Raw genomic sequence first — 22,585 nt, forward strand, 5'->3', positions numbered from 1 at the left:
AATTTATAAATGAACAATTATTTTATAATAGAAGAAGTTATGCGTTACTTTTTCTTGTGAAGATAACTAATATAATATTTTAAATGAAACTGTTTATTTTATAAAAAAATTTCTCTTCTACGATCAATTACAGCTTGACAGTGATGTTTGGTTTTCATTGATTTAATTCCAAATTTCGACAAATCTCAAAAAATATAAATAATAGTCTCTATCGACGCAACATATTGACCGATAAAATTCAATTTTTTCATCCGGTGCTCTCTAGTGAACAAAGGACTTGTGACTGTCCTTAATGACCTGATATGGTCTTCTAAAAATCTCCTTCTAATTGTTATTTAATTTATTCTATAGTTATAAGGCTCCACAAATCCAATTTCCAAAGAACTGGTTACAAATCTTTACCTCAGTGTTCGAATACGTAGAAAACGATTTTCGCCACGGTTTGTAATCCTTACTTTACACTGACTTAGTCTAGTTTTAGTATCCATTTCAGTACAACATCTCAGAATTTTAGATATTGTTGTATGGTTCAAATTGAATCGTTGCACAAGCTGAGTTTGAGTGTAGCCTTTCTCGTAAAGTAGTGACTCTAGCTCAGTCAGCCTCAGATAAATTATAGTTTTGAATTTGTGGTCAATTCATTTTATACGAAAAGAACAAATGAAATTTAAAATATCTGTGATACTGTAATAATATGTAGGCAAACTGAATTAATTATGTGTTAATTTTGACGCACAGTTTATTTAAAGACTAGTTTATAAGTTAATTAATTAAGTAATTTTATTGAAAACTGAAAAATCCAGCATAAATTCAGATCTAGGATGATATCAATCTCAAAAAGTTTATATAAAGGAAATTTCTTGCTCAGTACACCATATCCTGTTTAAACCACTTACCCTCAAAGTCCGTGCATCTAATTTAAACTATAAAAGTTTGATACCACACATACGGCCTTCAGATTTTTTTATGAATAAAATTAAATGAACCTTTCATTAAAATCACCGTACTTGTTTCGATCGTAAAAGAACGTAATGTAGATTATTGTTTCAAATGAGTATTGTTTTATAGTTTAACAGTATTAAAAATGTATATTTAGTTAATGCAATGTTATTATAGAGCTACATTTGTTCCATTAATTCAATATAATGGTATCAAATGCACATTAGCTATTTAAATTGCACGAATAAATTTAAATAATTGATTACAGTAGATTTATCCTCTCTTTTATGAAACAGTAATTATAATTTAATCAGCGGGTATATATAATGTAGTATATATAAATTTATTGTTTTAGATGGAGAAATATCAAAAACTAAGACTTTATTCTTTCAATACGACTTGAAGACGCCAGTGGGCTGTAAAAATGTAACCGTCTCCAACCACCCAACCATGGAAAACCGACAATAAACCATGAAAAATATTTACCCCGATCACATTCGGCAAAATCACGAGGTCACCAATGCAATCTACCAGTTCGACATCAACGAAACCGCGTTGAACATCTCGTTCCACTACGCGACGAACGGGAATGTCGCGTACAACGAATCGGACTGGGGTCCGAAACGCGACCCTCTGTACATAGTCATACCCATCAGCTTAATCTACGTGTTGACATTCGTGAGTGGCGTACTGGGAAACATCAGCACATGCATTGTCATAGCCAGGAACAAGTCCATGCACACTGCCACGAACTACTACTTGTTCAGCTTGGCCATTTCGGATTTACTGCTGTTAATTTCGGGACTGCCGCCCGAAATTTACGCCATCTGGTCCAAGTACCCGTACATATTCGGCGAGGCGTTCTGCGTCCTGCAAGGCTTCGCGGCCGAAACGTCCGCGAACGCCACGGTCCTGACTATAACGGCCTTCACGATGGAACGTTACGTGGCCATATGCCATCCGTTCCTGTCGCACACGTTGTCGAAGCTGAATCGTGCCATCAAATTCATAATCGCCATTTGGATATTGGCAATGTGTCTGGCCGTGCCGCTGGCTATGGCTTTCGGTGTCGTTTGTGCACAATTGGCAGACGGGAATTTCAGTGATGAACAGTGCATTTGCACGGTGAAACGGGTTGTGATGCCGCATGCCTTCGAAATATCCACGTTCGTTTTTTTCATCGCACCAATGTCGCTCATCACGGTGCTCTACATTCTGATCGGCCTGCAGTTACATCGATCAACGGTAGGACCCTCCAGAGGGAACAGTGTTAAATTGAAACATCGTGTTTATAAGCCGGTAACGAGTTGTTCGAATCCGATGGCGCAGGCTGCTGTCGCGTTGAACGGCGATGGGGAAAAGTTACAGAGCAAGGTGCAAGAAGAGGAGGGAAGGAAGAACTTTGCGAAAAACGCACAGGCCACAAAACACGTCGTTAAAATGTTGAGTGAGTATCAACCCTTCGGTTTCCCTTTTTCGACATTGCTTTGTCCATAATTCAATGGCAGAATTAATTATGACATCTGAAAAAATGTTGAATTAGGACTTTTCCTTTCTGGTCCAAGCCCATAAAAATTTGAATATAAGAATAAATCACTGAGAATTGCACACCCTAAAACACGTGGGTTTTATTGTACGTTTAAACCGTCGGAAATTTCCGACTGTTATTTATCTAGTCAAATCAGCTGTTTGGTAAAACGTCGTAAAACTTCAGGACAGGTTCAAAAATAAAGTTCCATAAAATCGGAATCTCAAAGATATATTGTATATGCTCTTCGATTTATAAGTTTTCTGCACTATAAAAGTTTTAGATATAATTATTTTTATGTACCACAAAGTTTCTTGATATTTTTAGAACTGAACAAATGTTTTACAACTAAAGAATTTATTTTATTACAATATTATTCAAAATTTATCATATTTTAGTTAGTCCAATAAAATATTTATTTTTAAAATTGTTCCTACAATATATAAAATAATTTTTGCATTCTTCCTTTTTTACTAAAATGTTTAACTTCCTAAAACTGAAAATGACTGCAATATACAAAGTTTTTCGATAAAATATTGTTGTGTACAAATGCAGTTCCTGATATTTTATTGTAAAAAAACTTTGAAAACTAGTTATTGTACTATCTTTATCACTAAACTTTTCTGATTAACTGCAGTCGAAAATTTTCCAGTAGTTGTATAAAATTAAACGAAAATGACAGCATATAGCACCTGCACATGTTGCAAAAACGCAGTAAAATAATAGATTTCAATTAAACCGGACTAGGCGATACCAAAAAACTCCACTATAATTATTTTTAATATTTGTTCCAGTCGCCGTGGTGGTGGCCTTTTTCATTTGCTGGGCGCCGTTCCATGCTCAGCGATTACTGGCGATCTATGGTCAGCACACCTCTGCCCAAATGATACGGGCATTCCAAATTCTGACCTACATCAGTGGCGTGTTCTATTATTTATCCACGACCGTCAATCCTTTGCTCTATCACATCATGTCGCACAAGTTTAGGGAAGCTTTTAAGGTAAGCTATCAGGACAAATATATCTCAATTTGGCTTTTTATTGACCTATATTTACAAATAAATCCGAATATAATGTGTATTGATACATGAGAAAAATAAACGTTAATTTAAAGTTGTAATGAAGACGTCTATAAGAGGGAAGTTGTGTGCTCCTTAGGCTCATTTATTTCTAAAACTTTTAGTGGTATTGGATTCTCCAGTAACCCTAATAAAACTAACCTATTACTAACCCTAAAAGGTTTATTCCCTGTCACAATAAATTTAGTAATAAAAACAAAAACTATTTACATCCAAAATGAAATATGGTGACTACTGAGACGTTGGATTAAAATTTTATGGAAAACAATTTTTATTAATTAATTCAAGTGCAACACGTGCGGAAGCCACAAAAGAAATGGAAAGGTCGAAATAAATAATACGTTTAATTTGACGTTTCTGGTTTGTGCTCGAAACGTGGATCGGACGGACAAGTTATCGGAAATTTTCTTATATTGACGTGGAATATGTATTTCTGCTCACTCGTAGATATAAAACATGATATACGTATTTATTGCGTTAGTTTAAGGTGTTTTATCATATTACTTGAGTATCGTAAAGTACCTTCAATACTTTTAAGAGAACTTTGAACATTCTACATCTGTGGGGATCAGTTACATTAGTTTCTTTTTAGAAAAATATTTTGTCTAATTATAAATAATTTGTTAAAAAAATATACTTATTTATATTTATAAATCCATTTATTTTATACAAAAGTGGGTCATTTGAGGTTTTTAGTTTCCCTTTTAATTGATTCAATCGTAATTATGGCTAAATCCCATTTCCTGATTTAAACACCCTTTTACCTTTATGTATTTAGAAACCAATGCCAGAAAAAGGAAAAGTCGGTTGAATGAGTTTTGATAAGGGTTAATCCAGATAGTCTTGGTGGCCCACAAATTAGTTTTAGCAACATTGAATCGATTATCTTTAGGCAATGAATTTTATTTCAGCTATTTTACTGTAAGATCTAGTATTGTCGTTATTCAAAGAAAATTTATACCTTTAGTGATTACAATTTTGTAGAAACTAAGGAAGTAAATGGATTTGCTTGCAACTATTTTTACCTAGACCTAGCAATTTAATTATATCGTATAAAAGGCAACTTGCAATTTAATGGGTTGATTGAGACTGTTCCCAATTAGTGAGGCAAAAGCTCAATATTCTAACAAATATCCTTTGAACATACATGGCAAGAAATATGATTACTAAATTAATGCATATTAAAAATATACTTCAAACACGTATTTTTTTGATGAACGAGTAGTTGATTAAAAATCCGTTATTTCAAAATAACTGGTTGCTTTCGTGATTTACAACATAAAGTTCTAATTTAATTTATATGCCACATAAAATACACATCTGGAACAAAATACGAATCGTTACGTCTGAATGTAAAATTTTATAATATACTTTACTTTAATAGAAAGAATCACAAATTTTAACCGAAGTAATTTAAATGTGACAGGTTTCCCATTTCCTGAAAACCACGGTACTTTAATAATAACACAAACGAATCAATATTTACGTCTTTGCTTATCTTAAGCAATGAACTGTTCTCTTTTGGAAAACAATGTTCAAAACCCGAGTTCTTCTTGTTATAGAAAACTTGTTTGTAGACTTTCCACATATAAAACGAGGATGAAAATCGATATTTATATGAAATCTATGCAAAGTATTGAAAAGAAATACATATTATATATATATAGTTTAGTTAAAAGGCAATTTGCATGTTTATTAACGTTTGTAGTTATGGAAACGATTCAGTCCGGAAGCTAATAAGCTTAGCCAAATAATATATTTTAAAAAATTTGTTGACACAATAGAAGTATATATATATATATTTTTATATATAGGCCATAAATCGTATTCTGGATCATAAAATATTCATGTTGTTTCAAAGAAAATATTTCCCACGAACAAAATTATACCGGTCTATAGTTTTACATTTTTGGAATATTCTTGCATTAACCCCAATTAAGTTTTCACACAAACACTGAAAGACTGCTTGAGAGAGTTGAAAGTACATTGTTGAAAACTGGATAATCGAAAAAGATGGGAAATTAACCAATTCAATTTTACATCAATGTTCTTTATTGGAAATCTTCAAACAACAAAGTTTTATACTTTGGAAAACGATTAGTATTCTACGAGACCAACGTAAAAACAAGCGTTTAATAAAAAAGGAAGTTTTCGACGATAAGCTATGATGGTATTACTAAGCCATTTATTGGACGATATCAGTATAATCGTTTGTTTAGTTAGTTTAGTTTCTAATAAATTGTTCATCTTTGTTTTATACAATATTAAATATAAAATGTCGAAATATTGTTTCTAAAATGTTTTGTATAAAAATGATAATATTGGCAATTCAACAATTTCATTACAAATATTTCAAGAGTCGAAGCAAATATAGATTAATAATCTATAAATATTATTAATACAGATAATCAAATGCAAACAAATACAAATGTCAGTATGAAATGTCGATATTTATGTAATTTTATTTGCTTAGTTAGGATATTTATAATTCTGTACATCAAAATAATTTAGTCACTAACATATAAATTACTTGTTAGCCTAAAACTTGTATTACTTATATGGTCAAACCATATTAATAAATAATTATACACCGAAAATAGTTACATATTGTTGAAAAAAGGTGAGTTTAATACAAGTTGACCTGATTGGGTTCGTATGAAGTATAGAGTACGACACAGAAACTTGTTAATTTGTTTTTAGCGTCAAGCGACAAGAAGTTGTTAGATGAGGGATGTGGAGTGTCTTATTCATTGCATTCCCGTATCATGCATTGGACGAAGGTTTATTTTCATCTCAATACTTGATGAACTGGACCTTGGTGACATATAGTTCCAGTAATGGAGCCACACTTCACGAGCATCAATGAATCTTTTGAGAGAATATTTTCCTTATCGTCTTATCTCCTTAAGAGACGATTCGCCTCCTGCGATTTTTTATAGGGTTATAGGGATATGGTAAATAAAGATTTATCATATACAAGATGCAGAAGTTTAAAATGTTGCTTTCTTTATGAAAAGAACGCAATTACTTATGAAGAATGGCCAAAGATTTTTTGTTCAAAGTATAGGCGGTACCATTCCATTTATTTTCCACTGAGCTATTTTCGTACATACTCAAAAGTTAATACTCTTCCAGGACGTGTCTCAACAATGAGAAGAGGTGATAATCAAAAGGTGCCAGTTCCTAATCAAGTAAAGTAACCGTAACATTAGCCAGTTTGACTGAATGTACAGGAACGTTGTTATACTGCAGAATAACTTTACTGTGATGTTGAACCTACTCTGGCCCTTTTTGGATCCATGCGTAGTTCAAATTGAAAAGTTATAGTCTCCTTCGTTGCAATGTAAAAGTATTTCACACACAGTATTTTGCTTTTTCATCAATCGGTCCTTTAGTTCGTGTGAAATCCAACATTTTGAATTTTTCTCATGGCTTTCAGACAGTTGGCAATGGCTTACCGGGTGACATTCAACTGCTACGCCATCATTTATTGTGTTTGTATATCGTCTTCATTCAATAATGCTTGTAATTCGTCTTCTTCAAACTTCTTCGGTCGATTTTCCCATTATTTGTCAATAATATTGAAATCACCACGTAAATTTGACGTTTTGAGCGGGGTGTTTTACCAACAAAACAGCGCTTTGGGTTCGTCATATGTACTGGCTGGTGTTTATGTGCTGGCTCTTAACAGAAAAACGACATTTTAAACCTGTGCCCCTGGAACAGAGATAACTCTCGGACCCTACCTCTCCTGAATAACAATATTCACGAGAGTTCAACGGAACAATAATCGGGTAGCTCAGTGTATTGAAAATGGAGACACTTGTTCAATATCATCTTCAAAAACAGTGTGATTCACTTCGTGTATGATAGGAATAAAAAAAATATATAACGATGCCTCCACTGAATCTTTTCCAAAAGTTTTGTAATGTGAGTTTGAAATTGAAGAACAACAACCCAGATTGGATCGGATAAAGTGTTATAAAGTAACGTAATTGTACCATCTGGGGTACCGGAAAAATTTACAAAAGGACTATGAAATGGCCATGATGATTATTCTAACGAGAGACCCTCGTTGTGTGTCATATGAAAATAATTATAAAAACCGAAAATAAATGAAATATCGATAAATGTAATAATATCATGTCTTGCTATAATAATTATTATTGTTTGTCGCCATATAAATACTATCATATACTGAAGCCAATTCCCTCCTGATCTCATTTTGAAGAACATCAAAAGGGAGGTCAACAACAAACAACAATTAACAACAATCCCTCAGAGTCTTAGTCACAATGTTATATAAACAATATAAAGAAGTATATAAATAAATACTTATATAATAAATAAGTAAGACATTCAACGGACGGAAAAACAAACACAAGAAAGAATATAATTCTGAACAACAATACTCGCATGATAATTTTAAAATAGTCAACTAAAATTGCGATGCCATAATAAACAGAATAAATATTATAAAATAATCATATTTTTTCTAAAAAAACAAGAAGTACACGTGTAAATTTGACACATTATATTAAAAAGATCTCAAAGATTCAAAACTAAAGAGAAATCTCGACATGTTACAAATAGAACAGATACAGGTATTATTACAATATATAATTTTAACAAGAAATATAGTAAATATAAATTTTCATATCAATAATTTATTACTCTTCTTGACCGTATTATTACCTTAACAAAAAGGTGAAATAATGACAACAAAGAAGAGTAATTCGCATTCGCATACCAGATAATTATCGGCCATTATCGAGAAATATGACAGCTAATGGAAATTTAAATTCAAAAACTAGACTATTTCTCAAAATGAATTTAAGAGACTTATATACAGAAATACTTATTATTATTGTATTTCTATATTCATAATATGTCCATTAGAAATTAGTTTATCCTCAAACAGAACTCCCAAATATAGTTGCGTTAAAGAAAATACACATGGTATACACAATGCATTTGATTCCGGTATTCAAGAACAATTACATTTTTATTAATATTTAAATTATTTCTTGTACACCTTTCACACAGTATCAATTTACCATTTAAATTATCTTAGCCTGAAACAGAGTTTACAAAACGAAATATTTTGAAATCATTAGTAAGCAATAGATTATTTAAAAAAATGGACAATGATTTATCATTAACGAATATAAAAAAAGAAGAAGTCCGAGATTGGACCCTGTGGCGCCCCAAAAGATGTCAAGTAGAATTTCGGCTTAAAATCATTGTAACTCTTATATCCAAGAGAATCTAACTTGCTATTATTATTAATTATATATTGATCAAACCTGCTTTCAGGATATCTGTATAAATAAGATCTATTTGACCACCTTTATCCATTTCATTTGATACTTGAATGTTTTTGAATGAAATTGTACTGGTTGCAAGGCAGATTAAAAAATATTTCGTTTATTACAGTTAAAAATAATGTCACAATATAGTTATGAAAATTTCCTTCGGCTAGAAACAACAAAACTGTTCATGTACCTATAAGTAATCGCTTAACGTATAATTATACATATATTTTCATAAATTTACAAGCTATAATTAAATATCTAATTAGATATTGGTAATAACGCTTTATTTATTTAATTTACATTACACCACTACACTGATATCTAACAGAGAAAACGTGACTAAAATCTGATTACAACTTCGTATTTGATTTGTATTCTAAAATTGTGATTTTGACACGAATACTCTGTTAATTTAATAAATTAAACAACGCGTTAGATAAAACTCCCTAGACGTTTACTCGAGTACGGAAAACATCAATTTGTTGCGTGCATACAAGAAATTTATTAAATTCCTCTAAGAAATAATTTACTTATTCTTGCATACTCCAGCTCGAAGCACAATTATTACCATGCAAACTACCGGTGTGAACATGAGCGTTTGATGGAGCTAATTTGCATAATCATTTTGGTCTATGCAATTCAACAGAAATGTAGTTATAATTTACTCCCACGTAAAAGTTTCTTTCGACCATTAAACAGACTATTAAGATTACTTCAGTTAAAACTTCCACCGTTCGGTTGATAAACAGATGAAATGTGTGTATCAAAGTTGGCAAGTACAAGAGAATACTTGCAGTGAAAATCCTGGAACTGCTACATAAACAGTGTTTGACTTGTTAATTTTAATGTATTATATTCAACTGGGGACATGTTACATGAATATAACAGTTTTTAATTAACTTTTGACATGAGGTACAACACTATCAAAACGTATATTTAGTCTTCAATTTTCGACTGAAAGCGTACAATTGATTTAATATTACTGTTTACCATAAGAATCAATATAACGACTTGTATTTTTTTCATTGTAAATAAGAATTCCATTTGACTGTCGTCCCGCCACAACAATTTTCAGAATGATACCATGTAAACAAGTGTATAAAAGGACTAATAAAATAATTTTGCACTCAACATCTTCAAACAGCTTATAAGGAAAATATTTTATTTGTTGATATTTCAAATTTAGGTATTACAAAATAAAATTGGGAAAATTCAAATTTACAACGTGAATATCAACGAGTTTATCAAACATCTATTTGATTAGCTTATTATTTGATGTTTGTTATTTGTAATTTAAAAATTATGACAGCAATAAGAATTTTTATAAACTAATGTCCTACTTATTAAGTTGATGCAAAAATAATCACGATTTTTATATTGTTTTCTTCTATGTATGATTTGTAAATAAATTTTTTAATTATATATAGTCATAGCCATACTCGACAACTTTCTAGATGAGGAATGCTTTAAAAACCAAGAGGATGTCAAAGACGCCTTCACTGACTTCATCGCCTCCAGTCATCCGGATTTCTAGGCGACAAGCATAAATAAGCTTATTTCTTGTTGGCAAAAATGTGTTGATTCAAATGGTTTTTATTTCGATTAATAATGTTTATTATAAAAAAAGTTATGGTCTTTTAAAGTTAATAGTTATAAACCAGTATTATTTTTACATCAACCTAATATTTTTTCAATAATATAGGGTTTAATTCCAAATAACATTTTAATTAAAGTTTTAGTCGTATTATTAAATTTTTGTTAATTATTCAGTATTTTTTATTAATAAGATTTAAAGTTAACCCGCTGAAAGTTTGAAGTGTGTTTACAAGGGTAATATTCTCCAAAAGCGTTGGATGCCATTATCACAATATTCACTTTTCGCTCTAAAAATATCAAACCATTATGATTGCATCCATCAACCAGAGTTACCGTTCCGAGCAAAGCTTAAAAGCCGACGTCTAGTTTTCCAACTGCAATATAACTTTCCACCTCAAGTTTTAAAGGGAAACGTTGTCATTCATTAGTTGAACTGTGTGTTTAGACAAACATTCGAAAAAGTATGAAAGTACGAAAGAATAAGACGATTGTAACGTGTTATGTCTTTATATTTCAGAATACGTATAAGAACTGCGGCAGAAAAGGACACCGCTTTCCTGGAGGTAGGTGTTACTCGACTTTATCAACTCGGTCTTCGCAAGTTAACAGTCATAGCATCACAGATTCTTACAGCCACCAGAGCACGCTACGGTACCTCGATGCTGAAATGGCACGTTTGCACGACTCTCGACGGCCACTGGTTGTTTCCTTCAGAAGGAAGAAGCTTGAAGTTCCGACGAGGCGTTCAAAGCAGGTAACCTTTAATAGCCAATTTTTTCTTCATATTAAGATATCCCTCTTTACATTAATAATGTATATTTGGCTGGGGATCAAATAAATTAAATGTGTAATCCAATTTTACATAAAGTTAGGTAGGGTTCATTTTATATATAGGGACAAGGGTTTATTTATACAAAGTTATGTGTGTATGTGCTCACTTGCCAAATCGTGGTTAGTCATGCACGTGATTTCAATTTTAAATTCTCGAGTTTGAAATTGAGTTTTAATTTGTTCCGGCAATTAGGAATATTTAAATATTTTGAACAACTTCGCTGTTCAATTTTAATTTACATAGGAAAACTAATTATTTTTGCTATTTATATATCAACTAAGGGGCTTAAGAAAAAAATGAAAGAAATATTGATATTAACATTATTAACGTTTTAAATTTACAGGAACCTAGAGTATCTCACAGTTTTAATTAATTTGGGAATTTTGCGTCTATTATAAATCCGTGGTATTAGACTGAAATTGTTGACGAGCTCGTTGGGTTTAGCTAATTTAATATAGAATTTAGTTTTCTTGTTTTAATACATATTTTAACGATCGTAATATATTCCTCGAATATATTAAAAGTTAATTAAAGTCTCTGACAAATTTAGCAGCAAAAAGGTCGTTAAACAAATTATTGAATGGTTAAACTTTCACCGTATTATTACTAATATTAAGCTGGTACCTTTTGTTAAATAAAGGGAGTTGCAAAATGGTTAAAACTCAGCATTCAGTAACACTAACATAAAACGAAAAAGTCTACGAAAATGTATATGATTTTATACTGATTCCAGGTTTTATTTATGAATTATCCCGCTGCGCCATATCTTCAAAACAACTAAACAAAGTGGCGTTAACATTTCTATAGATTTAAAACATTTTCCGAGTCAGTAAACAATACGAGGCATATCGTTTGAATAGGGAAGCCTGTGGTGTACTTTTGTTTGAAATGCTGCATTGAATTGGCGTAGATTTGGAATTCGATACTATTCAACTAACATTTGAAGCTGTGATTTCAATACCTATATCATTGTTTTAGATTTCTAAATTAATCTATTTAATTGGTTCTGGAAAGCAAATTCGAAATTATATACGAGCTAATTATAACCTAAATTACAAAGGAATTAAATAAATAATTGTCTTTCATAAAATTAATAACAGAAAGAAGTAAATTTATTTAATTAAGTTATATATTTAATCATTTCTAACTTTAGATATTCACAGCAAAAACAATAGAAATAGATTTCCGTTCGGTGTATTATCGAAAATTGGCAAGAGATCAATGTCGCACATGATCGTTTACGGCCATTAACATTTTATCTTCGAGTCATAATTAATCTCGGAAAGCTCAAGAACAATTTTTATTACTTTGTCGGATCTTTATTCTCCGGTTACTTATGCAGTCGTTCGTATCATAAATTTAAAAGTGCCATAAAATGGCGAGGCAATAAATTACAAACTGTATCCATAAATCGATAAATGTTGTAAATGCTCAATATGTTACTAAGAGATAAAAACAGGGTCAATTAAAAAGAGATTAAATTTCTTTTATATCTAAGTCGTTGTTTCTTGATTTAAAGAAAAATCTCAATAGCTGGAGGAGCTTAAAAAAAGGTACCAAAATGGGGCTGAATAAAGTTTACACCCCAAAACATCGTTTCTTTAAAAACCACCCCAATTAAACGCCGGCTATTTGTATTTAACGATCTGCTTTAAATTAAGGGTCTCAGCTTGAGTACAGTTAATGAAATTAGTAAAAAATGTACCTTTTACTAATTTCATTCATAAATATTGCACATTTTATATTAATTGAGAAATCATGAATGAGATTTAACTACATTTGTGTGGCACAGTCAAAAAATAAAACAGAATGTTTAGCAATTTTATTTTTGATCCTGTAAAAATAAAATTTTCAGGTCGTTAATTATGGATATTATCAATGTCACATATTTTTATCACATAAAAATCTATCTAATAAAGTTAGGTTAATAATAATAAAAACATCTTGTTGAGATTAATGAATAAACACTGTTGCACAAACGAAAAACAAAAAAACAGGATGTAACGGTAAATTGGAAAAGTCAATTTACTCGCATCTTTTGCTATTGTATTGTACACAGTGAAGAATCCGAATACAAATTGTTATTCGATTTATTTTTGATTGAATACTGGATACAAGTTTTAAATTCAATCTGTCGCTGAAAGACCTGTACAGACACGTAAGGAGATGTCTCTTTCGGGGACACCCTGTGGGTACTTACAGTTTTACAATGTAAATTATTTATATTATTATATGCATAAAAAATTAAACTGATCAGCTGATGAGTCACTAATACTCCAATTATACTAGAAGTGAAAGATAGAATCCCAAAAACAAACGTATTAATGTAAAAGTTAAGGCTTTCGTGCTAGCGAAACGTCAGGAAATAATTTCAACAAACGTCGACCAATAAACCCGAACAACTAGAGATATGGAAACGTATTAATTTTTGATTTTGCCTTACACAAGAACATTAATGTCTTGTATTTATGTAAATGAATATCCTTTGTTCCTATAAATGCTTACGAATCAATTCATGACAGTTATTAGCTTAACTAAATGTTCTGCTTATTTGTATTATTAAACAAATCCTTTGTGATTGAACATGAACTTTGAAACTTAGTTCAGTTCTTATAGAATTATACTCCAAACTTGACGTGAGTCCTTACATTACTAGAGCGGTATTTAATTATGTAGTCCTGACATGCGACTATAATTGTTAGTTTATTTCTCTATTCACGTTACTCTATTAAATAACATTGTTATTTACTGAATATTTCCTTTATTTTTTAGGTTATAATGGATGAGAACCTGCAGGACGCCTTGGAAACTCTAAGCAACGAAACCAGTCAGGTATACTTACACAAGATGCGCGAGAACAGCCATTACAACAAAATTCCTGTGCTCGATGTCCTGGATTCCAAAAATTATCACAAAGAATGCAGTTTTATTGAAATCCACAGTCTACAACCGACTCATATATGCCCGTTGAGTTCCTCGGACATATCGAGTTTGGGCAGCCATTCCAAGTCTGATGATGTTAAAATACTTCAGGAACTGCAGTTGAACGTCGATTTGGAGAACTGCAGGGGCAATAGGATTTGAATCGATGCAATCTTCCTGCATTTGCATTACTTAGCATTGTGCAAATTCAATTCTATAACAGTGGAAGATGATGAGGGTTAGATATAGTCGTGAGAAAACTTGATTGTAACAAAATTTGCCATTAAAAAGCTTTTGTGTAGTAAAAAGCAGCGTTTGAAATTTAATGTTCACGATTAGCCCAATTTGAGTCAAATATTCTTCCATTTAGGCTAATTGGCATTATTTCTTGACCTTTATTAACACGTAAAAGTATCCATTGAATTGTGTTTTACGTTAAAGCATAATTTTAGCAATTTTTGTCATTATTTCTAATATCCGCCATGTTCTTTATGGCCAACATAGGTTTAGTATAATTTGATATTCATTCAGTTGTGCTTTCTAGACCCTTTTATGGTAGTTTTATAGTTTTTTTATGGCAACGGTAAGATTGCCAAATGGACAACGCATAAGTAATTTACATGACAAAGCCAAAATAAATGAGAAATAATTGCGACTATATTTTATATTCAACCCTAAATAAGCTAAAAGACTAAAATGTACTAAGTGTGTTAATGTGTTATTCTATACAATATAGTTTAACTACCGGGTGTTTATTACAAGCCATAAACTGTGTCAATTTAAATAGCTTATTGAACATATATTTAAAATGTTCCAAAAGTATATAATCATGAAATTTTATATGTAAATTCTAACAAAATTGTCCGTTTAATTAAGAATGACTAAATAAAATTTACGAATGTATTCATTAACTTACTGGACTATATTTTTTATAAAATGTTTGTTACCCTCAAAGATAAGCATATACATTTTTATGATTATAATTTGTTCTTGTGTATGTACCTGACTGCAGTTTTTGTTGTAAATTGTTGATAAATAAATGTTACCAATCTCCTTAGTGTTTTTATTATTATGAATAAATTTAATAATTATAAATAAAATGTTCAATTCGTGAAAATGTATATAATATTTTAATCAAATTAGATAATGATACTAATATTATTTGTAATTGTATATATTAACCATCCTTTCGTTAAAACTAAATTATTACTACATGTCAACCTAGAAATTTAACTCATGATAAGTGTGCTGCAGTTGTGTTGTTAGTTAAAGAAGTTTAGAGTGTCTTATACTTCAATCTCTCGAATGTTATAATAATACTTGGAGACTGGTTACTTACCAGACAACCGGAACAAGACAGGTATTGTTTCAAGATCCTTTTTGAGTTTTTCAACTTTAAGAAAACGGTTTGTAAATGTTTAGAGTCGCTGTTTTAAATCGATGAAGGAGTTCGAATAAATTTTGAATCAATTCAACAACATCTTAGGGAAAATTATTTACAAACCATGTTTCTTCTCGAGGTTCATCGCAGACTCTGGCAAAATATTGCTAAAGAGCACGTCAATTGGGTTACGACTGCCCAATGTAACCTTAACTGGCACAGGCATATTGTTAACAGCACGTAGCAACTTAGTTAGTTGTATTAAATAATGACAATCTTAATTTGTGATGCCCCTTATTTTGGCCCAAATTCAAATGCATGATAATGTTCGACCACACACTGTTCATGTTGTCCAAAAATATTACTTTCGTTGGAATTGATACATACGATTGTACCGTATCCCCTTCGAACATATCTGGGACATGCTTGGGAGACGATTAAGAGAGCATTTAAACCGTCCCAAGAACTTGGAGAAAATATAAACTTGATAAAAACGAAATGTGAATGCCGAGTATAAACAGACGTTGTTTTGGAAGAAAATACCTTTTTTATGTATAAAATATAAAGAGTTCACACTTTTATATTTCCCATTAAAAAAAATTTATTACGATCAATTATAATTATTGTTGGGAGGCGTGATTACACATTTTTCAATGGATAAGAGTAAATTAAAATAATGGAATGTTTATTGAAGATTCACATTTAGTTTTCTTTATGAACATTTTTCTTCTATTACATTTTTAAAAAATTATTATAAATTAATTAGTAAAATATTAAACATACATACATATAAATAACAATTAACTAGTGAACGTAAATGAGAATTCATATTTTTAGCTTAAAAAGGTGTTATTGAAATTAAAACATTTTTCAATATCTTATTCTATCGAGCCCTTACAACAAATGAAGAAAAATTTGTGTGTACAGCCATATATTAAATTAAATATATTTTTTACATTACATATACGTATAGTTTATATTTAGCTAAATTTTGAATAAATGAATTTAAAACAAGGAAATCTGTTATCAAGATCAAACCTCTTTTAATTCTCAAATTTTTTCCTTTTTAAATAACAGAAACCGTTTTTTAAAAATAATATAAGAAGTAGAAGGAATCTGCAGAATCATTATAAAGATGGCTCTGCACATCGAACATCAACTGAAGAGTCCTTTAAAATAATATTACCTACTTTCAGTTCTTTCAAAGAGATGTCGCAGTAGGTTAAGTTTAAATTTGTAAAGCAATATATGATATATTATCCTTTTTAATATTAATTTAATTTAATATTATTTATATTTATATATTTAATATCATATTATGTAAATACATAAAATATTATTAATAAAATAATTTGTAAATATCAAAATCAATAAACATAAAGTTAATTTTAATTTTTCAAATTTAATTAATTAATAAATAATTAACTAAATACCTTAAAATTTTACATATCATAAAAAAAATAATTTATCAATATCATAATCAATGAAAAGAGAATATATTTTAAATTATTTCAATTTAATGTTTTTAGACTAGCTAGTGGAAAACAAAAAAATTAAATTTAAATTTTTTTTTTTTCTTATTAATTATTATTATTTATTATTCACAATTTTAATTTTGATTCCAGCCATTATTTATCTCGGTAGTCAGTAATTAAGTTTTCAAGTGCGTCTTTTTCTCATTTCTCACAAATGAAAATAAACTGCGTACCACCCTTCGCATCCAGAAAACTGCGACCATTAAGAAAAATGGCAAGAGGAAAAATTAAAAAATGACTTACTAAGTAAGCCGTCCAATAAATTAAAATTGGAAATGTGATTTCTTTATCCCCTTAATCACGGACATCAACAAGCAACTTCTAAGCATTTCACCTCTAAACCGACCCTTGTTTGGAAAAGTCGAATGATAAACGACGTACTCATAGTAATTGCCTCTTAAGTTATGGCTCATGGCGTGTATGAAATATGGCTTAGACCCGTACGCAATTACTGAGAGGTTATTTATCTTAGACGGAGACATCCGCAGAGCTCCCAGAGATTTGTAGGCGGCTCCGGGCTGCAATATGAATTGAAACTTTGTGATATGAAAAATCTGCACTCGTAATTAAACGCATTTGTTAGTTTCCACTCCGATTCGGATTTCTGACGATTCATTTAATTTTTTCCTCTGACATTAAACAGAACGTTCTTGCGAATGACAGATATTTTAATAAGTTTCGCATTAGAGTGGAGTTATTAAAATTGCAGAGGTCCTTTAAGTAGTTTATTACATTTTTTTTAGTTACAATTTTCACGCCTCGGAACTTTTAATATTGTTATTTAATAATGTGATACTGCGAGATAAATCTTTTGTGAAGTGGCGCAAAAAGCGTGGCAATTATTTTGACATTTAATACCGGCGAAACAGTAGAGTTGTATTTCAGTGTATAATAATATTTAATGGCGTGCCCGGTCGTATATTCAGGGATTTGACCAATATTGGTGTTGACGACTGGAAAAGAGCGCAGTAATTCCTTTGCTCTAGTTTATATCTTGGTCTATTGTCGTGGCGGTTGTAAACGGTCCCCGAGGACCGCAATTAATCCACTCGCAATCCCGTGGCGGTTTGCGGGCAAAGCTGGTCCGTTTAGTGGTCAAGCCAGTCTGGTTGCCGTTTCTGATTCCGCAAGATTCCAGAATTCCGTTATGTTATAATTCACTTTCTAATGCAGATAAACCCGGCTTATAGGCGGATTTTCTTCCAACTACTGAACTGGTTTCATATCCGGACAACGACTACGATCACTCCGTGCGATTTACCGCCGCCATCCAGGTTTATGTTACATGCGATTTTTTATATAATTAACTATTTCAATTTTCTATCGTTTATTTTTATATATGATGAACATCAATTAGTAATTCCGTTTCTATCTCGTATTGAAAATTAGTCATGCTCATAGCAAATTTTTTTATCTCATAAAAATAAAAAGACTATTTCACATTATTTAAGAAATGTTTGTAATTAATATCTTGAAAACAGAAACAGAACTTTATTATAGTAAATTTTATTTTGTTAAAATATATTATAAGTTGAAATGTATGGAATCAAATTAAATCAGTTATTACTGTATTATACAATAAGTGGCTGAATTAAGTAAGATAAGAAATATTATATTATAGTCTTAATAACATAATATTTAATGTTTAAAATAACATTTTTATTTTCACATTTTAACAGTGAGCAAATTTTAAATAACATGACGACTGATTTTAATTGTTAAATGATTCTAGATGTATGTCACTCAACAATATTATTTTTATACTTCATTAATATTAATCATAAACTAAACATTCTTTTTTTCAATTAACTCAACGTGTAAGAAATTAAATTCAAGAAGCATGTTTATAGAATATGTTGTAATATGATATCAAAAAATTTGGATAATCCCAATTGTATACGAAACGGTTGCATATGTTCCATATATGCTGCACATATATCTAAGTGTTGCATTTTGAATCCTCTGCAATTTTGACTTTTCAGCTTGAGTTAAATTATTAATAAATATAATAAACATTGGAGCAGTAATCAATATGCGGGTAATTGAGTATTTTTATTTGAAAAAAATATGTTTTATAAACATGGTTAACATGATGTTCAAAAGATAAATTGGAGTTGTACTCCCAGATTTTTTACTTTTTCAACCCCATTTATTTCTGATTGATTTAAAGTGAGTTTAAAATTACTTTCTATTTGCTTGCTTTATTACAAATATTCATCGCAATTATGTTGTTAGGGTTCAGTTTAAGACCATAGTCAATTGAAAAATTATAAATTGCATCTAGATCCAGATTAATTTTATTTACGTGAGACTCTATAGAAGCAAGTTTGTCAGGTACAGTTCAATGTCATCAGCATATAGATGCACTGTATTCAAGGGCTTATGGCAAATCAAATATGAATATTGAGAACAATATGGGATCTAAAATACTTCCTTGAGGTACTCCAGATGAAGTCGATTTAAAATTTGAACAATTATCATTGATCACAATTCGCTGCTGCCTATTATAAAGGACGAAGAAACCAGCATTTCAGACTAATCTGTCAACTCTATCATAAAGCTTTTTTAAGTTTGAAATTTAGGTAGTAATATTACTGTATTAAATTTAAAAAAAGAAACACTTTTCTTAGTTTATGACAATAACATTTGAAGGTTTGGTGCAGTTTATATTTTTTATTTTTAATATTTATAAATACGATTTTATTTTCACTGTCATATATTTTTATACACATAAGAATTATTAATTATATATTATCATATAAAATTTTTGTAATAATATACGTATATTTTTACTATTTACAAATCTCCATTATTTTCAATCACGAAACAGCAGCATTATACAAAACGTTCATGTTTGACAAGTAATGTATATGGTAGCTCCTTGTTTTATCTTACATAAATTATATTTTATTTGTTTATATATTTTTAACATATCTAACAAATGAAATCAAAGGAGTAATAACAGTATTTATAATAGCTAAGATTAAATTCAGAAAAAAATATCGGTTTAGAGAAATAAACTTTGAACATAAACTATTTTTAGAAATATTTTGTTTTTAATTTAATTTTCATTCATAAAAATCTACAAGGTGTTTCACAACTTATCCGAAAAATTTTAACCATATACAGTTACATAAGAAATCCGTTTAAAAAAAATTGTAATAAAGCAACAGAACACGAGATAAAAAAATAATTCAATCCACTTATAAAAGCTGTCCGAAGTTGTTCTTATTGATTTGAATGCAAGTTTTGGCCCGCCTAATCCAATATTAGCACACCGTTCTTTTTAACCTTCTATACAGGGTGTTTCGCAACTTATCCGTCAAACATTAACCACATACTCACTGTTGCATAAGTAGTCGATTTATCATATCTTTTTTAAAATAGAACAGTATGTGTCTAAGTTGTGAAACATCTTGTATATATATATATATATATATATATATATATATATATATATATATATATATATATATATATATATATATATAAAATAATATGATAAATCGACTACTTATGCAACAGTGAATATATGGTTAAAATTTTTCGTATAAGTTGCGAAACACCCTGTATTATAAAAAACTAAATTTGATTAAATGATTAACACATTTTGAAAACAATTGTTCACCGATATACAGGAATATTAATAATATTCTGTTATTCAGGTATTACGTGAAAATAAAATGAAGTCAATTTAGTTGTTTGATATTGTAGGAGATGATCAAACAAAGTTTACAAAGAGGCAATAACTCTTGTCAACTAGTTGCAAAGGCTTATTTAAAATATCGGAAATTTCAGTGCTCTAATGGTTCTACGCTTTCCAATTTTATGCATACAAAGTTGAGGGATAAAATGTTCCATATTCACAAAGCAGTAGCTCTATTTATTATAAAATTTTTGTTCGCGTAACCGCGTCTCGTTATTTCATGGTTTTGCATTAAATCAAATGTCATGAGCATACGATGAAAAAGGAAAACTGTAAACATACAAAAGCGTTTTGAAGTAGACGCGGTTTTCGTTTTACCTCAAAGAGGGCGTTGATTGGTTCATTTTTACATCACATGCAAAGCTCCACACGTTTTGTAAAACTTGAAAGGTAGTAAATAAGCAAGTTTTCGACAGGCCGGCTCGATTTACCCCTGCATGTGGCGTAGACACGGATGCTTTGAAGTTTTTTATATTCTATTTTACTTTGAATACATATTTTCCGGTTGTCACAAATCGCTTTCATATTTCTAAGTGTCACTTTCTTTGTTATTCTTTATACAAATCACAATTGAAAATACAAAGGACAAAAAGAGAATAAATTATGCCAGCAAACAAAAATTTTTTTAATATGTATATTTTTTAGCATACGCAATCTCTTTCGTACACAAAAATTATGTAATTTTATAGAAGAAATTGTTGAAAAGATTTTAGTACCCCATTTTATCATAAACACCTTGTAGTTGTAAACCGACATTTTTCTATCAATTCCTTGAATATGACTTGAATCCCCGCAATAAAAAGGATAACCAGCCGAAATAACTCTGTAAACTTCTATCGAACTCACCTAATCATACGACCGAAACAAAGATTGGCTACAAGACCGGGATAAATTTTTATATTGTTGACGGGATCCGATTGGAAACCTCATAACACTTACGCTGGTTGATGGTTTTAACTTGCGGTCGCACAGGTCCAATCCAATTTCAAACAAATTGTCAAGTGACCATTAAACGAAATCTTTTAAATCCCAGCTGTCCTTTCGACTAAACTGTAAACATATAACTCAGAGACCTTAAGGATTATCCCGTGATCGATTTGAGACTCCCCTGACAAGCACTCCTATCTAACATCTTTAAGATTATGGAAACAACACGTGTTTGCCCATTGCCTTCACATTTGTTTACATATTTATTGGTCCTTTGGCTTTCGTTGCTCGTTTGATCTTTCGTGCACCTGCAAATTTTTAAAGAGAAATTTACTAGACGTTCCACCATCTCTTTAACTGTTAGAAAAACTTTATTGTCGAATTACCAAAACATGAAAAATATCAATAATTCCAATTCCTGTTTTATATTGATGATGTGAGAAACGCTTGAATTTTCACATCGAGAACTACGTTATAAAATGATATCGAATAACATCGGGGAATGTTTCCATCGAAATGCAAGACGTTACGAATTCAAGTCGCATTACTTTACGTCAAAGGCACAATTTTTCAGCGTTAGTAAATATAAAATAATTCACCTACTGAAGACTATTGAAAGTGGATTGAGGACATTCAACACCTCAAAGTGCTCAGTTTACAATGCGACTATTGATAGCGGGGTCCCCGACCAAAGTGCCATATCGAGGAGAACAGAGTGTACTGTGAAATGGAATTTGAAATTTTGGAGGCCCCAGAGTGATGTAAAAATACACTTTCAAGAGGGTAAAACGTCGTTTTCTTTTTATTACATTACTGAAAATATACT

At 30.5% G+C, this 22,585-nt stretch overlaps 1 protein-coding gene across 2 annotated transcripts; it reads left to right on the forward strand.

The window, feature by feature from the left end:
* The first annotated feature begins 1,296 nt into the window (after positions 1-1,296).
* On the forward strand, positions 1,297-15,264 carry LOC109604508 (pyrokinin-1 receptor). Of its 2 annotated transcripts, XM_049965781.1 has the most exons (5): positions 1,297-2,386; positions 3,262-3,467; positions 10,974-11,019; positions 11,090-11,210; positions 14,061-14,180. In XM_049965781.1, the coding sequence occupies exons 1-5, from the start codon at positions 1,411-1,413 to the stop codon at positions 14,065-14,067; spliced, it is 1,356 nt and encodes a 451-aa protein (XP_049821738.1). In that variant the 5' UTR covers positions 1,297-1,410; the 3' UTR covers positions 14,068-14,180. The 2 variants fall into 2 exon arrangements, with proteins under 2 accessions (XP_049821738.1, XP_049821737.1); XM_049965780.1 differs by having other exon boundaries at positions 10,974-11,210; positions 14,061-15,264.
* The last annotated feature ends 7,321 nt before the right edge of the window (positions 15,265-22,585 follow it).

The sequence above is a fragment of the Aethina tumida genome, chromosome 3, assembly GCF_024364675.1.
Source record: "Aethina tumida isolate Nest 87 chromosome 3, icAetTumi1.1, whole genome shotgun sequence".
NCBI classification, from domain to species: Eukaryota; Metazoa; Arthropoda; class Insecta; order Coleoptera; family Nitidulidae; genus Aethina; species Aethina tumida.

Coding starts and splice junctions, on each gene's coding strand:
- LOC109604508 (XM_049965780.1), top strand. CDS start 1,411: ATGAAAAATATTTACCCCGATCACATTCGGCAAAATCACGAGGTCACC. Junction 2,387..3,261: donor ACACGTCGTTAAAATGTTGA/GTGAGTATCAAC, acceptor TATTTGTTCCAG/TCGCCGTGGTGGTGGCCTTT. Junction 3,468..10,973: donor AGTTTAGGGAAGCTTTTAAG/GTAAGCTATCAG, acceptor TTTATATTTCAG/AATACGTATAAGAACTGCGG.